Raw genomic sequence first — 20,728 nt, 5'->3', positions numbered from 1 at the left:
TCCACGTTGTGCAAACTGTTTTCATTATATTAACAATGGTTGGACTTTCTCTGCAAAGACCTTGTATGTGTGGCACATAAGCACAAAAATACATGTTTAACATAATTAATAATTAGGGATTTGCAAATTCAAATCAGTGAGATACCACATGCCTATTATTTTTTTAAAAGATTGCATTTATTTATTTTTAGAGAGAGAGGAAGGGAGGGACAAAGAGAGGGAGAGAAATATCGATGCATAGTTGCCTCTCACACGCCCCTCTTTGGGGACCTGGCCCACAACCCAGGCATGTGCCTTGACTAGGAGTCAAATTGGTGATCCTTTGGTTCACAGGCTGGCACTCAATCCACTGAGCCACACCAGCCAGGCCACATGCCTGTTAGAATGCCTAAAAACCCAACCCAAACTAAAACAGAACATGAAACTGACAATATTAAGTGCTATTGACAAAAGTTAAGAACAACTGGACTTCCTCATGCATTGCTGGTAGGAACGCAACGTGGTACCACAACTTTGGAAAAGGATTTGGCAGTTTCTTTTAAAGATAAACATGCCCTTATCATGTGACCCAGTAATCCTAGATGTTTACCCAACATAAATGAAAAATGAAATTCACACAAAAAACTGTACATGAAAGTTTATTGCAGCTTTATTCATAATCACCAAATACTGGCAATCCAAATGCCCATCAGCAATTGAATGATAAACTGGGGTATATCTATATGATGGAATATCACTCAAAACTTTAAAGGGAAAAACTATTGACATACCCAACACTTGAGTGAATCTCAAGTACATTTTGGTCAAAGAAGCCCCAAAGACAACAAACCTTATGGCGTTCTCAGGAAGGCAGAAGTAAAGGGATGGAGAGCATGTCAGTGGTTGCCAGGGATTTGGGGAGAATGTGTTGATTACACAGAGGGAATTATCTGGGCAGATGTAACCCTTTCGAGTCTTGCTGGTCCTGGTGGCACTGTGCTGCTGCTTCACTTCCCAGTCAAGAGAAGAGAAAAAAAGGTGCGCACATTTTTCCAGCCTAGGGAGCTAAAAGTGAAAAACCTTGACTTCTGCTTTCTGACTGAATTGAAATAGTGACATCCACAAGTGAAATTCTCCGTGAGGGCTTCTGACAGCACCAGCTCACGATTTCAGTTGCTGACAAGCTTAGATGTCTAGAAAATTCCACCCTAGGTAAGACGCAGCCTGCAGAATAATGGCTCCTCGTAGGTGTCTGCATCCTAACTACTGGTACCTGTGGGTATTAATTTGTTACTTTACATGGCCAAAGAGAATTTACATATGTGATGATTGAACCTTGGGGGCATGAGAATATTTTGGTTTATCCAGGTGGGCCCAAGCTAATCAAATGAATCCTTAAAAGCAAAAACCAGAGAACCTTTCCAACTGTGGACAGAGGGGGACAGGACAAGGGAAGAATGGTCACTCCCTCTCGCAGTCCCTGTTTTGTTCCCCCCCTGCGCCCCACCGTAGTACTTACATCACCGTGTGGTGGGCAGAGGATGGGCTCCTCAAGGATACACACTCCCTAATCCCCTCAGTCCGTCACTGGGTTATGTTACATGGCAAAAAGGAGTTCAGGTTGCAGATGGAATTCGAGTTTGTTGACATGCTGGCCTTCAGACAGGGAGATTATTTTTGGATTATCCCAGTGGATTCAAGGTAATCACAAGGGTCCTAAAAAGTGGGAGAGGGAAGCAGAAGAGGTCAGAGTGAAGCTATGGGAGGACGCGACCTGCTGGCTGTGAAGAGGGAGGAGGGAAGGGGCCACGAGCCATGGAAAGGAGAGGGCCTCTGGGAGCTGGACAAAGGCCAGGAAGGGGATTGTCCCCAGAGCCTCCAGGAAGAACCAGCCCTGCCAACACCCCGAAGTCAGTCCAGTCAGACCTGTGTGGGACTTCTAGGCCACAGTACTGCAGGATATTACGTTTATTGTTTCAAGCCACTAAGTTTGTGGTGATTTGTTACAGCAGCAATAGAAAACTAATACATCAGTTGAATGTATTATTCTTAAGCAGGAGGGGAAAGTATGGTGTTAGAAATAGGGAACTTCTTGGTTTCCTGGGTCCTCAGCCCTGGTCTGTAGGCAGGCGGTCTGTTTGTCCACTTCCCAAATCAGCATCATTGCCAGGGGGGATCAGTTCTGATTCTGGCAGTAAACATGCAGGGGTGTTTATTGCGTGTAATATTTACTGAGTATTAAACTGCGTTCCTGTTGCCCGCGCCTACTGTTCCTGAAAACCCTCCTCCAGCTCCTGGTCTCCTCTGGCACAGGGGTTTGGCCTCATTTGAACCCAGTCTGAGGTCGTGTCTGCCCCTCCCTCGAGACCACATTCCTGATCTGCTTTCCCTTCACCAAATACCCTGGCACGCTGTGCCTTTCTGGAGCCCATGTTTGCTTCACCCCGACATGGCTTTTTCTTCCCTCTGCTTCTTGCCTGCTTGATTTTGTTTTATGTCTGTGTGACACAGGGAAAAGGTATTAAAACGATGTACTGGCATACCTCCTTTTTTGCCTACAGGGAAGAATGAATGCTTTGTGTACTCAGCTCACTAGGGGACCTTTGTTGAATTAAGCAGGGTGTTGGCAGTGCGGAGAATTAAAATGCCGAGAGGAGACCAAATTGCTCTACCCATCACAGGAGGAGGGTGATACTTGGAAGGAAATTTTATAAGAAGATTGAAGAAAAGAGGAAGTGAAGATGGGTGAGCTATAAGCTGTAGAACCTTTGAGGAAAGAGAAAGTCAAAAATATTTAGAAGAAGGTTTCCTATAACGTGTGTAACATAATTCTCTCATTGCCTTCCTAAAGAAACACTCAGTAAGTGTCAGATTTGTAGGAGATTGGATGCGTTAATTGCTGAGGTGGGCGCCTTAAGCTGAGAGCAAGATGGCCCCAGCCCAAATAGTTTCCAGTGGTAATAATGAGGGGGAGGGAAGGCAGGATCCGAAGTGGTCTCTTCTGAAGCAGGTCTTTCGGCAGGCGTGTTTGCTCAGTACTCAGAAGAATTCTTCAGAAAGGTTGCAGGAAGAAGCTATACCCCAGAATAGCTCAAGAAAGAAAGAAGACGGCTTTTGTCTACCTGCTCCCTCCCATCTCCTTTCCCTTGGCCAAGGTTTACTCTACACAGAGCCGAATCCCCTGAACTCCTGGGGACTGTCATCTGGCCCGTCAGTGATCACTCAGGAAATTACTTTCACACCTTGTGGAGTGGCCCTTTCATTCAAGTCTGCAAGTGGGACGTGCCTTGCGTGGGTGAGGCACTGCCAGAAAGAAAGAGCAGAAGGAACAATGGAAGGATTCTGGGAAGTCTGTAAACGTTTGTCTCTATAGCTGAGAAAAACTTTTATTTAAATCTTGCTCCAAATTGTGAATCATGCTCTTAAATGCATGGCTGATAAAGGTATGAACTTAAGTGAACTCCTAAAGGCATATGGAAAACTATTTAAAAGCGTGGGAAATCATTCACTAATGCTAATGTTTGAGAAGTCTTATCTTGAGACTTCCAAATGATAAACAAGCACCCTAGCCCCACCAAACAGCTGCTTCTACCATCTTAGTTTTACAAAAACCAAGTTATTTCATTGCCCAAGTAATACATGTATTTTTCTAGTAAAAATTTAAACAAATACTGACCTTTCAGGTAAAGGGAATTGCATTAGTGTAATACTAGGTTTTTCTCTGCCCTTTCTTAACTCTGAGCTGAGGAGGGCATGATTCAGTTGGCAAATTTGGGGAAAATAATGTGGGCATGCTCAGGTCACTCTGTTCCCTTTCCTCTTTGGAATCCAGCCAGCACGAGGTCTACTCTGTGGGCAGGCTGCCTCTCTAACCCGGAGACGCCAGCTGACTTTGGACCAGGACCGTGGTGTCTTATTCTGCAGCTTAGTGTTGGGAAACTCACTCGTCTGACTCCCTTATTAAGCTGCATTTGGCAACCCAGGTTTATCAGGAATTCATTCATAATATGGCCTTCTTCTTCTTCCAATTCCTTCAGCTTATGTCTTAATTTGTTTTGGACTCGGAAAAGGAAGAGGAGGAAGGGTGCTATTTATTGGGTGCCCCTTCAACGTTCAAACACTTGATGTATTTGGCCAGAAAATTGATATGTTAGAAATAAGGAGCACAGCTAGGGAGGCGCAATGAATACACATGGAGGGACTGTGGCTTCTGGAGTGGCAAGGGACTGGCCTTGGCCCTTGGGTCTTGTTCTGTGTGCAGGACATTTTGATCTTGGCACTTCGTAAAGGCTTATATTGGGCCAGGTAGGTTTTTATGGTGGCACACTTGGCCCTTAAAGCTGTGGCCTGGGGGAAAAGTCCTTGGAAAAGCCACTTGGAGGCTTCGAGAGGAGGGCTTGGCATGGGCACAGGGGCCATGTGAGGGCCTTAGCAGGGGCCAGCAGGCTGAAGAGGACTTAATAAGTAGTTAGAGCTGAGGCAAGGATTCTATTCCAGGGAGAAAGAAACAGTCTTTTCATATGCCATCCTTTCAGATATTAAAGGAGTGCAAAAATATTTGCTGCTTTTAGACTGTGGGGCAGCTCAGTTCTCTCCAGACCACAGAGCATTAGTGAGAGATTAGTTTCCAGTGTAGTAGTGCTAGGTCCAGGTGGTAATGTAAGCAGACAACCCGAATTTTAATTCCTCTTTTGCATTATTTTGAACTATCTTCAAGGGCAAAAGAAGGCAGGGAGGATGGACCAAGTTTGCATTCATATGGCTCAAGAATCATTCCCTCTGCTTGTCCTTAAAGCTGCTAGAAATTGGTTATTTAAATATGGTGGAGAAATCTCCCCCAGGTGTTGGTTTTCTTTGGCCTAAGGAAGAGGCAGTGGAAAATCTGTTGCAGCACAGGGGAGAAAACGGTCCCCGGTGATTGTGGGAGCTCTGTTACTAGCCTGAGCTCACCTGCTCTGCAGCACTGCAGTGCAGGCACCGAACGTTCTAAGGGGATGTGGGAATTAAATGGTCTTGGGTATGTGGTGGGGAAAGAACAGCCCCTCAGATAAGGTCTGATGACAGGATGGTGCCATTGCGCATTCCTAAACTTTGCAAGAAGGCATCACCTCCCTCAAATGCGTTCCCTGAGAGAGGAGATAGTCATACCCAGAGGTAGAGCTTCTTGAATTGGTAAATGCAATAAGCCAGAATTAGTTGTGCTTTCTACTAGGAATAGTTTCATTGTATTTTGGTTGTCACTCCTGATTCATTCAGCATTATTAAAATGTGTTGAGAGGGGCTAACTCCGTCTTCAGCTCCAGTTGCTGCCTTGATTGATTTGAGCCAATCAGCATATCCAGTCACCCTGCCCACAGTGACTAGTTTAGAGTTGGGCCTGAACACAGTCAATGAAAGCCCAGATGTTGCGATCAGTGGCCTTCCATTTGGAAGAAGATATTAAATGTCTACTTCTTACCTTTCATAAATATTAATTGAAATGGTATTAAGAACCTAGAAGAGTCTATTATTATTATTATTATCATTAGAAGACACAAAGGCAAAAAGCCATATTGATTGATAATTTGGTTACACGATGTTAGGACTGCAAACAGCATGAGTAAAATTAAAACAAACTCAGTTGAAGGAAGTATGCTACATATATAACAAGAATTGGTATCTATATCGTAGTAAACCTTCTATATGTGGATAAGATAAAAGGCAACACAATAGAAATACAGGCAAAAGATATAAGCAGGCAATCTACATAGGAAGATATGGGCAGAAAAGAAGTACCCCCCCAAAAAAAACCCATTGTAACCATATGAAAAGTGCTTGACTTCACTCACAATTAAATAAGTTCATTTTAAGACTACACTATAGGCCTGGCTAATGTAGCTCAGTGGATTGAGCGTGGGCCTGCGAACCACACGATCGCGGTTCAGTTCCCAGTCAGGCCACATGCCTGGGTTGCAGGCCAGTTCCCAGCAGGGGACTCACAAGAAGCAACCATACATTGATATTTCTCTCCTTCTCTCCTTTCCTTCCTCTCTAAAGACAAATAAATAAAATCTTTAAAAAAAAACAAATAGAGAATTAAAAAAAAAGACTACTCTATAGTATGGATAGACTAAAGTTTAACTAACCATCTACCTACTGATGGAAATTTACTGCATTCAGTGTTCAATGAACATCTCTCTCTTTCCTCCTTGAACCTCTCCCTGCTTTTGCGACATTAAACCTTATAAGCTTTTAAAAATGTATTTTATTGATTATGCTATTACAGTTGTCCCATTTTTTCTCCCCTTTATTCCTCTCTGCCCTTTGCCCCCCTCCTCCCATCTGCATTCCCCCACCTTAGTTCATGTCTATGGGTTGTACATATAAGTTCCTTGGCTTCTCCATTTCCCATACTATTCTTAACCTCCCCCTGTCTATTTTGTACCTACCATTCACGCTACTTATTCCCTGTACCTTTTCCCCCATTCTCCCCACTCCCCCACCATGCTGATAACCCTTCATGGAATCTCCATTTCTGTGATCTGTTCCTATTCCAGTTGTTCACTTAGTTTGTTTTTGTTTTTTTAAACCTTATAAACTTAAACCTACAATGTGGTAGCAAACACCTTGGTATCTGGACTCCAAAAAGAAGTTGTGTGTTATGTGAATGTACTGTGAAACATACCATCAGAATATTCTTTGGATTTTACTCTTAATCATGTGCTTAGTCTAATACACTTACAGACTATTGGAACTTTTCCTGGTTGGATTAGTTCAAACAGTCAGAAATTGTTCTCTTTCTTTGCAATAAAGCTGATTGAAGGATTACATTGTCTGAGTAGCTGCAGGATTCAGAAGCTCCTTTATAAAGACTTTATTTTTAGGTTGAAAAACTTCATGATTTTCCTTTGAATTAATGGTATAACACGAATGTTTTACTAGAACCTTTCTTATTTATCACAGCTATAGCTTGTTTGTTGCTTGTTAGATACAAGTATATTCCAGGGAAAGGAAATTGTTGACTCTCTGCCCAGGACGGAGAAAAAATATTAATCAAATTCAAAATATATATGCCTTTTGTTCCACCAATTCCAATATTAAGACCCTCTTCTATGAAAAAACTCACCAAAAGTGTATACACACATACACATAACCACAAACAAGGATGTTTGCTACACCACTGTTGTAATACACGGTTCAATGGAAATTATGATAAATGTCCATCAATAAAATAATGGATAAATATATTGTGACCTGTTAATACCTTGAGTGACAGTTACAAGTATCACCTTGGAACAGTGTCTGCATAAGAGAGCGTCCTGGCACGAAAAAGCACTCATTCCAGATGTTTTGAGTGGAGAGATTTTAAGGAAAATTTTCCTTACCAGAAGTTGATCAGTGCTAAGTCAACAAAGAAGAGATGGGGAGGTACCTACAGATCAGCAACAGGGGAAAATTATTACCACTCCTAGAACTTAGGGCACGAGGGAGAGGACGTAACATAATAGGAGCCCAGTGAAATCCAGAACCACATGGTCAGGGCCACTCAGTGGACCAATACCCAAAGAGGGATAGAACTATTGCAAAAGACAGAGCTGAAATGTGGGAAAGCGGGGGAGGAATACTCTGACTTCTTTCCTCCTCTGCTCTGAGCTCCTCCCAATGGCTGAACCCCATCAGAAGCAGCCTGCTGGGGCACAGAGCAGGTCAGAGCGAAAGGGCAAAAAATGATCTATGGCGACAGGGAATCACAATGTTTATGTTATGGTTTTAGATGGATAAGAAAAGTTGCATAGCAATGCAGGGTCTGGTATAAATAATGCCCCTTTTTTATTATAAAATCTTTTATTACAAAATCATAAGCATGTAATTCTGTAACATGACAATATCACATCAAGAACAACATATGACACTTTAGGTGAAATGCTCAAACTAAAACTATAAATTATTACACCCATGTTATTACCCTACCGAGCACACTCAAGCAGGCATTACTTTTGCTGGACGCTGTATATGCAACAATATGCTATTTTTGTAAAAGAAAATCACAACCACATATTTGTAGAGTCATGAACATTATGTAAGAACATATAGCAAACTACAATATAAACCTGAGTATTACTTCTAGAGGGTGAAAACAGAGAGAGAAAACTTTCATTTTTAACTCTCTACATTTTTATATTATATAAATTTGTTTTATACAGGGAGTATGCATTTTGGTGTTAGAAAAATAAAGATAAACTATATTTGTCATGAAAGAAAGCATTGTTACCCCTAAGATGAAGACAAAGGTAGGAGGAACCCCTAAATGGTTATTAAACAGTTGATTCACTTAAGGGTACTGGATAAACACATCCAAATATCTATGCTAATTTTGTAAACGTTAGAGGCAGAGTAAATCTGATATACTGCAGTGTTGGTTAGGGCTCTTTGTTGCAAAGATAAGAAGTCAAATCAAGATCGCTCAAGGAATAAAAAGGGAATTAAAAAATAAGGGTTTTTTAGAATAGAAGGATGGCAAGATACAAAAATTAAGACTCTTTTTGCTTCTCAGGTCCTTTTCTCTTTATTTTTCTCAACAAACAAACTTTCTCTACTCTTTGGGGCACACAATGGGAAAAATGTATAATCGTAAACATTATGTAAGAACATATAGCTAACTATAAGTTTCAGTATTATAGCAAATTATAAATCCACAGATTTTTAGTTCCACGTTTGAGTTCCAGCCACTGAGAAGACTAACTCAGCTTTCTCTGGGTCCAAATTTCAAAATCTCAGAAGGAAGAATCTGCCCTGGCTGGTGTGGCTCAGTGGATTGAATGTGGCCTGCAAATCAGAGGGTTGCTGGTTTGATTCCCACTCAGGGCACATGCCTGGGTTGTGGGCCAGGTCCCCGGTAGGGGGTTCATGAGTGGCAGTAACACACTGATGTTTCTGTCCCTCTCTTTCTCCCTTTCTTTGCCTCTCTCTAAAAACAAACAAACAAACAAACAAATAAATAAATATCTTAGAAAAAAATCTCAGAAGGAAGAATCTGATTGGCCAAGTTTGGTTCAGATGTCTACCTCTGGTCCAGTTGGCTATCATCAATGGAGCGGGATCATGCAATGTGGTACTGACACAGATCCTGGAATCTCTAGATAGAATTAAAGAGGTATCGTTAGATCCAGGGTAAGGCGTGTGCTTCCAAGTTACTTTGTACAGCTGAAAAACAGGCAGTTGGGGGGAGGGGACAACAAGGGGGAGGGAAATGGGGGACATCGGTAATAATGTTAATAATGAAAAATAAAAATAAAAAGGAAAAAGGGTAGAGAACATTATAAATGGATAAAATAAAGAAACTTTTGAATTGCTCCAAGTTGAAAGTAACAAGTATTTCTGAGGGAGCCACAGAGAGGCAATGGTACACACTGATATAAAGTAAAATCAGCTAGTAAATCAAATGATGTATTATCAGAATAAGAAAATACAAATGTTAACTATTTTTCTTGTTTTTTAAGATATTATTTATTTATTTTTAGAGAGAGGGAAAGGGAGGTAGAAAGAGAGGAAGAGAAACAGAGATGTGGAGAGATGCCTCCCACAGGCCCCCCGTTGGAGACCTAGCCTACAACCCAGGCATGTACCCTGATTGGGAGTCAAACCGGTGACCCTTTGGTTTGCAGGCCACATTCAATTCACTGAGCCACACCAGCCAGGGCAATGTTAAACTATTTTAAAAGGCTACAGATGGTCAGAAATCACAAATAGTCACTGGCTTATAAAAAGGTCCTAATAAGTTATATTTGTACCACATTTTATAGGTTTCAAAAGGATTCCATGTATAGTTAATACTTTAATCAAGAAAACCCTGTACAGGTAATTGAGGCTTGGGAGGTTAAGTGATTTGCCCAAAGTCACACAGGAACCACAGAATCAGGACTCAGCCCCATGTTCTCACACTGTGCACAGAGGTCTACCTTATAGGCTCTACTTTCCCACTTCTTCAAAGTTTATTTAAACTTTTTTAACATAAAAAGTAGAGGCAGAAGTATTTTAAGATGCTAGTTAGAGAAAAAAGTGGATTACAAGAGTTATTCTCTCCCCTAATTCAAAACCAAATTGAGTTGAAAACCCACTGAAGAAACATTTAAAAAAGAAGCAAATAATTAGAACAATAACAACCACCTTTCAGGGTGTTGAAAAATACATTCTTGCTTCACTATAATGTTTAATGTGAAATGACTGAATTCTTCTGTTAAAAAATAGACTTTAAGCAAAGTTAAAATACAAGAGAACCAGTATTCAATATTCTCTTGCCTATAAGAGACACACTAAAAAATGAAACTCTTCAAATTGTATAAAAGGTGAGGGAGAGCTTAAGATTTATTATGGCTCCATACGCACAAAACAAGCAGATGCTATAATCCAGGTTGCAGTGAGTGTTATGTATGTCTGAGAACTTAAGAGAGAATGACTAAGCCTGGGAAAGGGAGAGACAAAGGTAATAGTTCCCTGGTGTCCTGGTAGATTAAAGAATCTTTATGGCTAGTGGAGGGGTGTGGACCTAGCCGCAGTCTCCTGGCACCAGAGGAAGAAGCATGTGGCAAAGAAGATGTACTGTAACAGGGTCCATGGGGCAGCGTTTCTGTATTAATGATATGATGTGTTTCACCCACACGATGCCAGGTGTTCTGTGCAGGTGTGCACACCTGCGGAGGAGGAAGTGAGACAAACTGAAATTGGCTTCTGTTAATCACATTAAAAAGACTGGGGCAATGGAGGAGTTCCCAGCAGCATCTTGGTCCAAAAGAATAAGCAAATACGATTATGATTTATTTCCCAGGAAAGGGCAATGATGATAGATTCACCCTTTGAAAATAAAAATCCTATAATGAAGCAGTGATTTTCAAAGTTATATTATACTGAATAAAAAACAGATAAATTGATCAGTGAAATAGAATAGAGCTTCTAGAGGTAGATGTAAATGAAAATAAGTCGATATGACAAAGGCAGCAATAACATATCTTTAAAAAAAGCGTATTTTGTGAAAGTGATCAATCTAAAGAAGAATTACCTTACCTACCACCATGCACTATACTAAACTCCAGGTGGGTCAAATTAGATTTTAAAGTTTGTTGGGGATATTTTCTTTTTCTTTTTCTCCCCTAAGCATCAATTTTCCTCTCCATAATATGCTACCCTGCCTTAATTTCCTAGTGTGACATTTCTTCTCCCTGGCTATGTAGTGTTGATGGGAGGGTTAAGTTCTGTTTCCATCTTTCATTTGGATGCTGAAAGTTATTCACCCTTCCTCTTGCTACCCAGTACAGCCAGGAGGTGCGTCCTTGGCCTACACTCAGCCGACCCACTGGTTACTCTTAGAACTTTGATTCTTAAACTCTTGCAAGGACACGAAAGAACAGTGGCTGGTCGGTGCCATCCAAACCAGTTCTTCCAACTACAAAACAGATGCTGTCTTTCTAGCTTTCATTCTCCAGAGCGCCTTGCTCCCTTCTCAAACATGTTTCCCCAGACTCATAGCAATAGTTTGCTTATAGTAGCCAGAGTGAGAGTCTTGCTACATCCCTATGGAGATTGCACTTCCCAAGAAATAACTGTGGGGAAAGAGAGTACATGAGGTAGTTGGTAAAGTCACAGTTAATCTTGGAATATCTCCTTTACAAGAAAGCACTGGTAGATGGTCTGACGGTTTGCATCTCTACTTCTTGCCTCTCACTATGGAAGGTGTATACTTCTTTATCCCATTGATACTGGCTTGGCCATGTGGCTTGATTGACTAATAGAATGTAAGTGGAATTGATGAGTCCCACATCTGAGCAGAAGCTTTAAGTAGGATTTGCCAGTTTTGCTGCCCAAATATATATATATAACTTTATATGTATATTTTACTTTATCCACTGCATTCTTCCACCAACACTGTTCAAATCTACGATAAGTTCATTTGCTTCTTTAGCCTACTAACTCATCTGGCTTTGAGGTGTGCACTTTTGAAATCCATCCTTCGCACAACTGTCAGAGATGTCAAACCTAACCTTGTCTAAGGCCACAGATGGCTCCCTCTTCCCTACACGGCATTTGAGAGCCACGATGACCTGCCTCCTACATATTCCTCCAGCCTCATTCCTGGCCACTTCCAACTTCCTACGTTATGGCCAACAGTACTGAATTGCCTGATGCATCCTGAACACTTCACCATGCCTTTTTTCCATTCTGTCCCCTTAGCCTGTCTTCCCCTCTCTCCTAATTTTTGTCCAAATAATTTCTGTTTGATTCTCAAGGTTCAGCTCAATGTCAGAGCTTTCAGAAAGTCTTCCTCCCTAGTCCTTCACTGGCATGCACTTGCCCTGAGCTTCTTTAGTGCACACACCTCTGGCACTTTCCATGTTGAGCTGAAACGATTTGTCCGGTATCTGTCCCTCCAATGCATTGCTGTCACCTGGAGGACAGGGATGGTGTCTTACTCATCTTTGTGTCCTCAGAATATAGCATGATGTCTGGCACACAGGAGGTATGCAACACATGTCCATGGAACTAAAATAAACCAAATAAATTAACCGTTAATATAAGGATACTGGGAGCAGTCCCATAGCCTGCAGCTTGGATTCTTCCAAAGCTAATGGTATTACAAATGGGGTCTTCCAAAAGCAGTATAGCAAGGTGGAACAAAAACTGTGAAAACGTTCGTTCTCCTTCACCTGGTATTCTTCCTGTTTGTATTCCCTAAAGAAATAACCCAAAGAGGAGAAGTTCCCATAGCTGTTCCCATGGCAACTGTAGTTATAATAGCTATAAAAAACTGGAAGCCATCCAAACGTCCAATAGGGAAGTGACTAGACAAACAATGGGATTATTACATAGCTGTTAATAATGACAAGAGGTGAGGACTAGGTCAACACAGAGAAGTGTGTATCTGCAGGACCGTTAAGTGGGAAAAAGAACACAGAGCAGTGTTTAAACACTAGTGGTTAAGGATATGTGTGTACATTAACAAAGACCATAGGCCGATTCGAAGAGAAGAAAGCAGCTGGAGTTCCGTGTTCGCTGGGTCTTTTTCTTCCTGCGCAGGCCATGACCTCACCACAATCCTAGCTGAGGTGTCCTGCCGCATAGACAGCCTGGAGGTCCTCTGCAGATTAAGGGCTCTCACTCACCTCCTCGGTGTATATTCCAAGAGAGAAGTTCGTGCTAAATGCTCATTAAATTATTACAAAAATAACGACCTTTCTTTACGAGAACAAAATACCTTTCTTTAGTTTTATTCAATGAGCAATTTTGAGAGCTTAGCAGTGTGCAAGAGCGTTTACAGTCTCCTGAAGTTTACAGAAACTATGGGCAGAATCCTCAGGCGGATGTGTGCTATTTAAACTTACTTATATTTGAGGTGACTGTACGTATTAGCACCTATTACAAAGGTAAGTCTGCAAGACCTTTGGCCTAAACCTCACATTCATAAATTGTCTCAGTTTTATACTTTTGATGTTGTCTCCAAAAGGGGTCTCATATATAGTCACTGAGATATACTGACAAAAACTAAAAGAAAAAGGTCATCATTAAATAAATCTAAAGCTGTCACAGGAGCATGAGAGTGCAGTGGCATTCATATTTTGTAAATCCTGTGATCGTCTTGTGAAAAGTGAACTAGTGACATTGCAAGATATATTATATTGTAATTTAAAAAGAAACCACAATTTGTATATCTTGTTTCATAATTTCTTTATTATTTTTGAAAATTTACCCACAGCCTCAACAAATAGACATAGCCCAGGCGTCTCTAGATCTCTGGGAGGCCCTGATTACAATGATCACTTTATCTTAAAAATGTGCTCGTTTTAACCAGGGCCCCAAACTGATGTGTGGTTACTAGACACCTAACGAATAAACTGCTCTCTGCTAGCCCTACTGGTTTTGTTGCCGTGCGGTCAGAAGACCCACACCTTCGAGAGCAGAGCTTCACAACCCTGTCTGCAGGTCAGAGTCATGTACACCTGCCCGGATGCCACTCCAGACCTCCTGATTTAGACTCCCCAGGGCCAGTGTTTGGGGGTTCCTGTGCTTAAAAATCTTTCTTCCTCTCTTCTTTCTTGCACGGTATTTCCTATGGGTCCAGGATTCAGAATTCCAGCTAGTATTGTTGTAGGTATAGATTAGGTACCTCATGGATTTCATGGACCTGAAGGATAATCTGAGAGTCAACCACCGTTTTCAATGTAGACTCTCTGGGATGATGTGTTATTAAATGCCCAAAAACAATTTTAAAAGAAGTTGATGGGGTGGTGAACATACAATACAATATACGGATGATGCACTGTAGGCCTGTATACTTGAAACCTATATAATTTTATTAACATGTCACCCAATAAATTCAACCTAAAAGACAAAGAAATTTGAGGATGCAGACCACAGATTTTTTTTTTTGGCGAGGTGACTGCCCACATAAACCTTTTGATTAAATGATCATTGTTTCTTAAATTTCTTACAGTGCTTAAATGTCTGAAAGTAAGTAAGTGCCAAGTGAAAAGGTTACATTCAAGTGTCTGTTCTTGTGAAAAAGGGTAAGTACCAGATTTTTGCAGGCAGTAAACCTTCAGCTAGCTCACACTGTCAAACGACTGGATTCTGTTTGCTCCGTGGAGACGCAGACATGGCGCAATGGGTTTACAACACAGAGAAAACAAACGCCTCAGGGTGTGGGCTGAAGTCAGTGCACATACAGTCCATCCTCCTGTATTAGCTCTGTGTTACGACCACTGATGCTCTCTCTGCACCCGCTCAGAACCCCTCCTCCATGGAATACAGATTTAATTGTGTTCATCTAAACCACACACACACACACACACACAAATGTCCAGGGAAGTTGGAGGAGCATATGAGAACTGAAGAGTCAGAGTCCTGTCCCTTTTTGCTCACTGCACCCCTGCCCTCAGTTCACCCTGGCTTACATTCCATTTAGAGTGTTAATGTCTGTGGGGACATGTTTCCCCACCTCTTAGCTCAATAGCGTAGGTGTGTGCTGAAGGCATCTTAATGAAGGTTATATTTATCCTTTGAGGAGCTCCAGAATACTTCGAGATGGACCACATTTAGAAAAATCAAGTTCAAAAGGACTGTGGCTGTGAGTAGTAGCAAATGGTGTTGTGCTGATAAATACAAACTATAGTTGTAAAGGTGAAAAATCTAATTTTATTCCAGGAAGAGATGGCTGTTAAGGCTTTCCAGGTGAACCAGAGTCGAGACGATAATTATTTAAGGGAGAAGCAAATTTGGCCTTTCTTATTCCAAGGTGAGGGTTAGGAGAAAGATGATGCCTCGGGGGCCCTGCCATCGGGGCTGAAAGCACCCACAGATGCTATACTCGCTTTCCCCCTCCTGAGTTACTCATATAACTGCCCTTGAAGATGTGCTTCACTAACCTGGGGATAGAATCCATTCATTTAACTTTTGCTCGGACTACAATTGCTACTTCAAATGAAAATCCGGGAAGTGGAATCCCTGCTGCTGTTGAGAGTATATAATTAGCTCCTTGTGCAGCCTGACCCCACAGATTTTTCTGACGCACTTGGCCTGCAGTGTGCCCTTTCTGAGACCTCCAGTATCTTCTCCGCAGCTGGAGATGCCCAAAACTGCACGCAGCACTTCCTGTGGGTGTGGCCTTGCGGCTTTTTTTAAAGCTTCGTGTTGATTGGATCATGAGTTTCAACCACTCACAGATTCACAATGCTTTTTCAAATACAAGCGTGGGCTATAAGTGGCCATATCAAACATGAGTTCCCCCTCCCCTTTTCTTTTTAAAAAATGATTTCATAATTGCTGCCTCACAAGAAACACTAAAATTGGTCAGCCTGGGATGTGTGTGATGTCTTCCCAGATAACGTCACTGGCTATTCTCAGGAGAGGAAAGGCAGGGTATACCCTCCTGGGAGGATGACAACACTTGTTTCAAGTTGGGGGAACAGCCTGCTGTTCTTTTCCTGCGTTTGGGTGAGAGCGAACACACAATGTTCATTTCCTAAATACGGGATGTGCTGTGTGCCTGGAAGGTCATTTTCCACCATGTCACATCCTTCTGGATGAAGGCAGCAGGGGCTGGGACAGGAAAGGGCAAATTCTCCCAATGAGACAAGGCTTTCCCAGGGCAGTCATTGGTTCTCTGGAACTATAAAGCATGCTCATCCAGAAACGGCCTCAGATTTCTCTTTCCTGGAGGTAGCCAGAGGTGGATGGTAAGTGGGGAGCCTAGAGGGATGCAGTCCGATAACTTGCCATTGGACTTGTAGCACTGGGGTTATATCCCTGGCCCATTATATATTCTGAGTGACTTTTCCTCATTTTGCTAAGAGATGTCCTTACTTGGAAACTTAGCACTGGTGGGTGGAATTGTGGAGGCATGGAAGCAAAATTAAGATTTAGGAGGAGTCAGGAGACCAAGATTCTAGACTTGGCTCTGTGAAGAATTGGCTGCATCTAAAACTTGGCTGTCAATTTCCTCATCGTTCTGATGGGACTGATGATTTCTGCCCTGATATCTCACAGGATGGAAATGCTCTATTTCTATGGCTTCTTTGCCACTTTTAAGGAGTTCCTGATAGTGATGAGCACAGTGGATATGAAGGTGGGAATTTCTGGCAACTAGGAAGGATGTGCTTTCACCCCAGGGTGGACAGTTCTGTTTCCTTGCGGTCATGTGCAGTTAGTTGGCTTTAATTCAACTTGGTACAAGGGTTGCCCTCAGTGAGTTGTTAAACAAAAAATTGGGGTGACTTTATTTTAATTCAATCGTTTTTCATTTTGAAAAGGAAGCTTTAATAATAAAAATATAGAGTGATATTAATTTAATTTAATTTTAATTAAGCACCCATCAAAGACAGGGAGACCTGATGACCTCTAGTTGGAATAAACAGTGGAAACCTTATCTTAGGCTTCATTCTGGTTTTCAAACGTGGTTTTCACTCTAAGATAAGAACCTGGAAGAATAATAAGCAGAAGACCTGCTGGAAGCAAGCATCTAACTTAGAAAGATTAGTTTCTTACATTGGATAGACAATATGATTTTTGAGTTTTTGGTGACTTGCCTTTTTCACTCATGGGGGGGGAGGGGGCTGCATTACAAAACTCTTAGGATCCAAGTCATAGAACAAAGGGACTTTGTATACAGGTACAACCTCCCGCTTATAAAGTATTATCTTCCAAACGGAGCAGAGACCCGAGTATTGCAGGTGTTAGAAGCCTCCTTCTGGCCTCACTGAGTTTACATCTTATATAACAAATAGTTAATAAAGTCCATCCTTAGCGCTCCCTGGGAGAGAAAGCATATGCGGATTCAAGGTGCTGAGAATTTGTGTGTCCTGTCCCAGATTACAGAACTGATCTTTGAGAACTCGATACATGACTCATTGGAAAATGACCCGTTTCCCCTCGCGTGGCAGTAGCTGCTGTGTTTAACTTTTGCCGACTGCCCGCTTGCCTGTGGGAACCGCGACTGGGAGCGGCTGTTAGTCTCGCAAACTCCGGAGTAACTGCGTGTCTCTGTGCCTGCAGGACATGGAGGGGCCGGCGGGCTGGGAGCCGCAGGCCGCCGAAGCGCTGCGGCGTTTCCAGGGGCTGCTGATGGACCGCCGCGGCCGCCTGCACGGCCAGCTGCTGCGCCTGCGCGAGGTGGCCCGGCGCCTCCAGCGCCTCCGCAGACGCTCCCTGGCGGCCAGCGTGGCGGGCAGCTCGCTGAGCGCGGCGGGCGCCGTCGCCGCCATCGTGGGGCTCTCGCTCAGTCCGGTCACCCTGGGGGTCTCGCTCCTGGCGTCGGCCGTGGGGCTGGGGGTGGCCACCGCCGGCGGGGCCGTCACCATCACGTCTGACCTCGCCCTGATCGTCTGCAACTCCCGGGAGGTGCGGAGGGTGCAGGAGATCGCGGCCACCTGCCAGGACCAGATGCGCGAGATCCTGAGCTGCCTCGAGTTCTTCTGCCGCTGGCAGGGCCGCGGGGACCGCCAGCTGCTGCAGAGCGGGAGGAACGCGTGCATGGCCCTGTACAACTCCGTCTACTTCATCGTTTTCTTCGGCTCACGCGGCTTCCTCATCCCCAGGAGGGCCGAGGGGGCCACCAAAGTTAGCCAGGCCGTGCTGAAGGCCAAGATTCAGAAACTGGCGGAGAGCCTGGAGTCCTGCTCGCGGGCTCTGGACGAACTCGATGAGCAGCTGGAGTCCAGAGTCCAGCTCTGCACGAAGTCCAGACGTGGCCACGACCTCATGATCTCTGCTGACCAGCTCTCAGCGCTGTTTTCCTGAGAACATCCTTTCTCCTAATGACCGAGGCCAGAAACCATTCCTGTGGGATGCTCCAGATATGTAGCTCCCTCAGGAAAACACTAAGTTGTGTTAGGAGCTGAGTGCAAAGGATGGGAAAAACTGTTCTTGAAGTGGAGGGTTCTCACAGCCCTTCTTTTCCCATCACCGTGACATCCTGCTGAGGATGAGTGCTAGGAACTGTTTACTTGCCTGATCCTAGTAGAATATGTGACCTGAAAGCCGTTTCTCCTTTACACAACCGTTCACTCTTCCCTTCACTGGGCACTGCTGTTTCAATTGTTGGGTGGACCCTGCGCCTGCCCTGGAGGTTTGAGCTGAGGATGGAGAGGGAGCAGACTTAGTCACCATCTGGGTCCTCTCCAAGCCTTACTGGGCTTGGAGGTCCTCAGAAAGCCTGTGGGAGGAGACATAAGCTTTAAAATCTGTCTTCCGGAGTTTCTGAGTACAAAGACCTCCAGAATCCAGAGCAAAGTGACCCTCTCTGAACAGTGTAGGAGGGTTCAGGGCCCAAGAAAGCCCCCTCCCTCTGACATGCCCCCCGCCTTCAGTTTATCCATTCACAGATCCATTCTGGGGATGGAGTGGACCTTCCTGGGTGGCTTCGTTCGTTTCCAGGCTCTGAGAGGGGAAACCAACTATTCATCTAAGTGCTGCTTCTTGCGGGAAGAAGCTGAGGCCAAGGAAGATGAAGTGACTACAGCTGTATTTACTGACATCATGGTGTAGAGACGAGAGCAATGGCTTTGAGTTAGACAGTCCTGGGTTTATTACAGACTGTCACTACTGTGTGATTTTGGCCACTTAATCTCTCTGACTCTTGGCTTCCTGGTGGGTAAAAGAGAGATGCTAAAACCTTACTCTGTTTTGAGTCATAAATGAGATAAAGTGCCTAGTGCCTAGCAAAATGTCTGGCTCACAAAGGTCTGGCAGCACCAGCAGCACTGGGGAACTGGTTAGAAAGGCAGATTCTTCAATCTAGCGCCTGACTTATGGAGTCAGAAACTCGGGATGTGGGGCTCAGCAACCTGTATTTAAACAAGCCCGCAGGGGGATGCTGGTGACTGCTAAGATTTGAAGGAAAACCACTGCAACAGATGCTAATTTCTGATCCTCTCAATGAGCTTTCACGGAGTCTTATGGCCTCTCTAGGGGCTCCATGGTCTTCAGAATCATTCACTGGAGGTCAAGGAAGGACTGGGTCTCAGATATAAAAGAATGTGTGGGCACCGGCCAAGGCACCTGGGGCAGCTTCCCACCATGTTAACTAAGGGATGTAACACAAGCCCTGTAGAGGGCAGTGTTGTCCACTCACAGTAGAAACTGGTACAGAAAGGAATGTGAATTTATTGGAAACGGACCTTTATTGCCTTCTCTGAAAACTGCCAGACCGTGTATTTTTTTAATTTATTTTAATTATTTTATTTAGTTACTGTTTATTATTTGCTTCTAACTTTATTTAATCATCACATTTAGAAGATCATAGGAATAGCAAGTGTCTGAATGGGAGACTACTGAGGCTCTTTTCAGGAGAAGAGGTTGAGTTTGACTTTCTGAGGCTGGCCATAAGCTCTCCATGGATAAGTCTCCCTCCTTCCCACCTGAAGGAAATGTGAGAAGTTGTGAATAGAGAGACGGGAGCTGAGTTTGAGCTTACGAATGGAGGCTTGACTTGCAGGATGTACAAGTGATGCGGGCATATTTAACCTGAAGGTACTTTGCCCGCAGATAACACTTGATCTGAACAGAGAACCTACTGAGCTCAGGGTTCTGAACTACTTTTCAGGAAAAAAAAATGAAAGGCATGTGAAGGAAACACTTAGACCTTGGGAGCCTGGTGTCCTGTGAAGTTATGTCTTACAGGAGATAGACAGAGTAGCTTGTGCAACGGTGGTGATGTGTCATATTTTCATGTAGGGAGCTGTGAGAAATCTGTAAGCTCCTTCTGAGAAAATATACTTTCTTTAATTTCCATTTCTACAACTTCAATGTTGAAAAGTCTTTGGGACCACACACACACAATACTTGGCTGTATTTCTTAATTATTTAATATACTTTTAATTTATTCAGTTTTCTCCCATGCTTCCCAGTGATGGCAGAATGTCTGAGGAAGTATAGTTTCAGTGTTGGGGGGAGTTGGTTAGTGGTTCTATATGTTAATTTGCCTTATAAATTTCAATCGATCTGTATCCAGGTTTATTTTCAGTTTGGTCCTGGTTTCTTTTTGAACTGGTGTCATTTCCTAGACTATCTTGCATAGATGCTAGCATTTTAGGTCACCAGAATGTACTTCACATTGTCATTTGTGTTCTGTCTCAAAGGTACAACCACTCCCTAACTCCATCTTCTATTAATGCTTAAGTTTGAATTGTAGTCTCCCAATGCCTGAGCTGTTCCCTAAAAATGAACTGGGCACTTTCGGCGACAGCAGTGAACACCTCCTGTCACTGGGGTATTGTGAAGCTGTCAA

General features: G+C 43.2%; 1 protein-coding gene across 2 annotated transcripts; it reads left to right on the top strand.

Annotated features, from left to right (window-relative positions):
- Positions 1-16,122: 16,122 nt before the first annotated feature.
- On the top strand, positions 16,123-20,207 carry APOLD1 (apolipoprotein L domain containing 1). Of its 2 annotated transcripts, none has more exons than XM_037033897.1 (2): positions 16,123-16,181; positions 17,497-20,207. In XM_037033897.1, exons 1-2 carry the CDS (start codon positions 16,179-16,181, stop codon positions 18,238-18,240), a joined length of 747 nt encoding a protein of 248 aa, XP_036889792.1. In that variant the 5' UTR covers positions 16,123-16,178; the 3' UTR covers positions 18,241-20,207. The 2 variants fall into 2 exon arrangements, with proteins under 2 accessions (XP_036889792.1, XP_036889793.1); XM_037033898.1 differs by having other exon boundaries at positions 16,160-16,181; positions 17,313-20,207.
- The last annotated feature ends 521 nt before the right edge of the window (positions 20,208-20,728 follow it).

This window comes from Sturnira hondurensis, unplaced genomic scaffold (genome assembly GCF_014824575.4).
Source record: "Sturnira hondurensis isolate 20B ecotype Veracruz unplaced genomic scaffold, ASM1482457v3 Scaffold0021795, whole genome shotgun sequence".
Lineage (NCBI taxonomy): Eukaryota > Metazoa > Chordata > Mammalia > Chiroptera > Phyllostomidae > Sturnira > Sturnira hondurensis.
The sequence above is the reverse complement of the archived record's forward strand: the minus strand, read 5'-3'. Positions and strand labels throughout refer to the sequence as shown.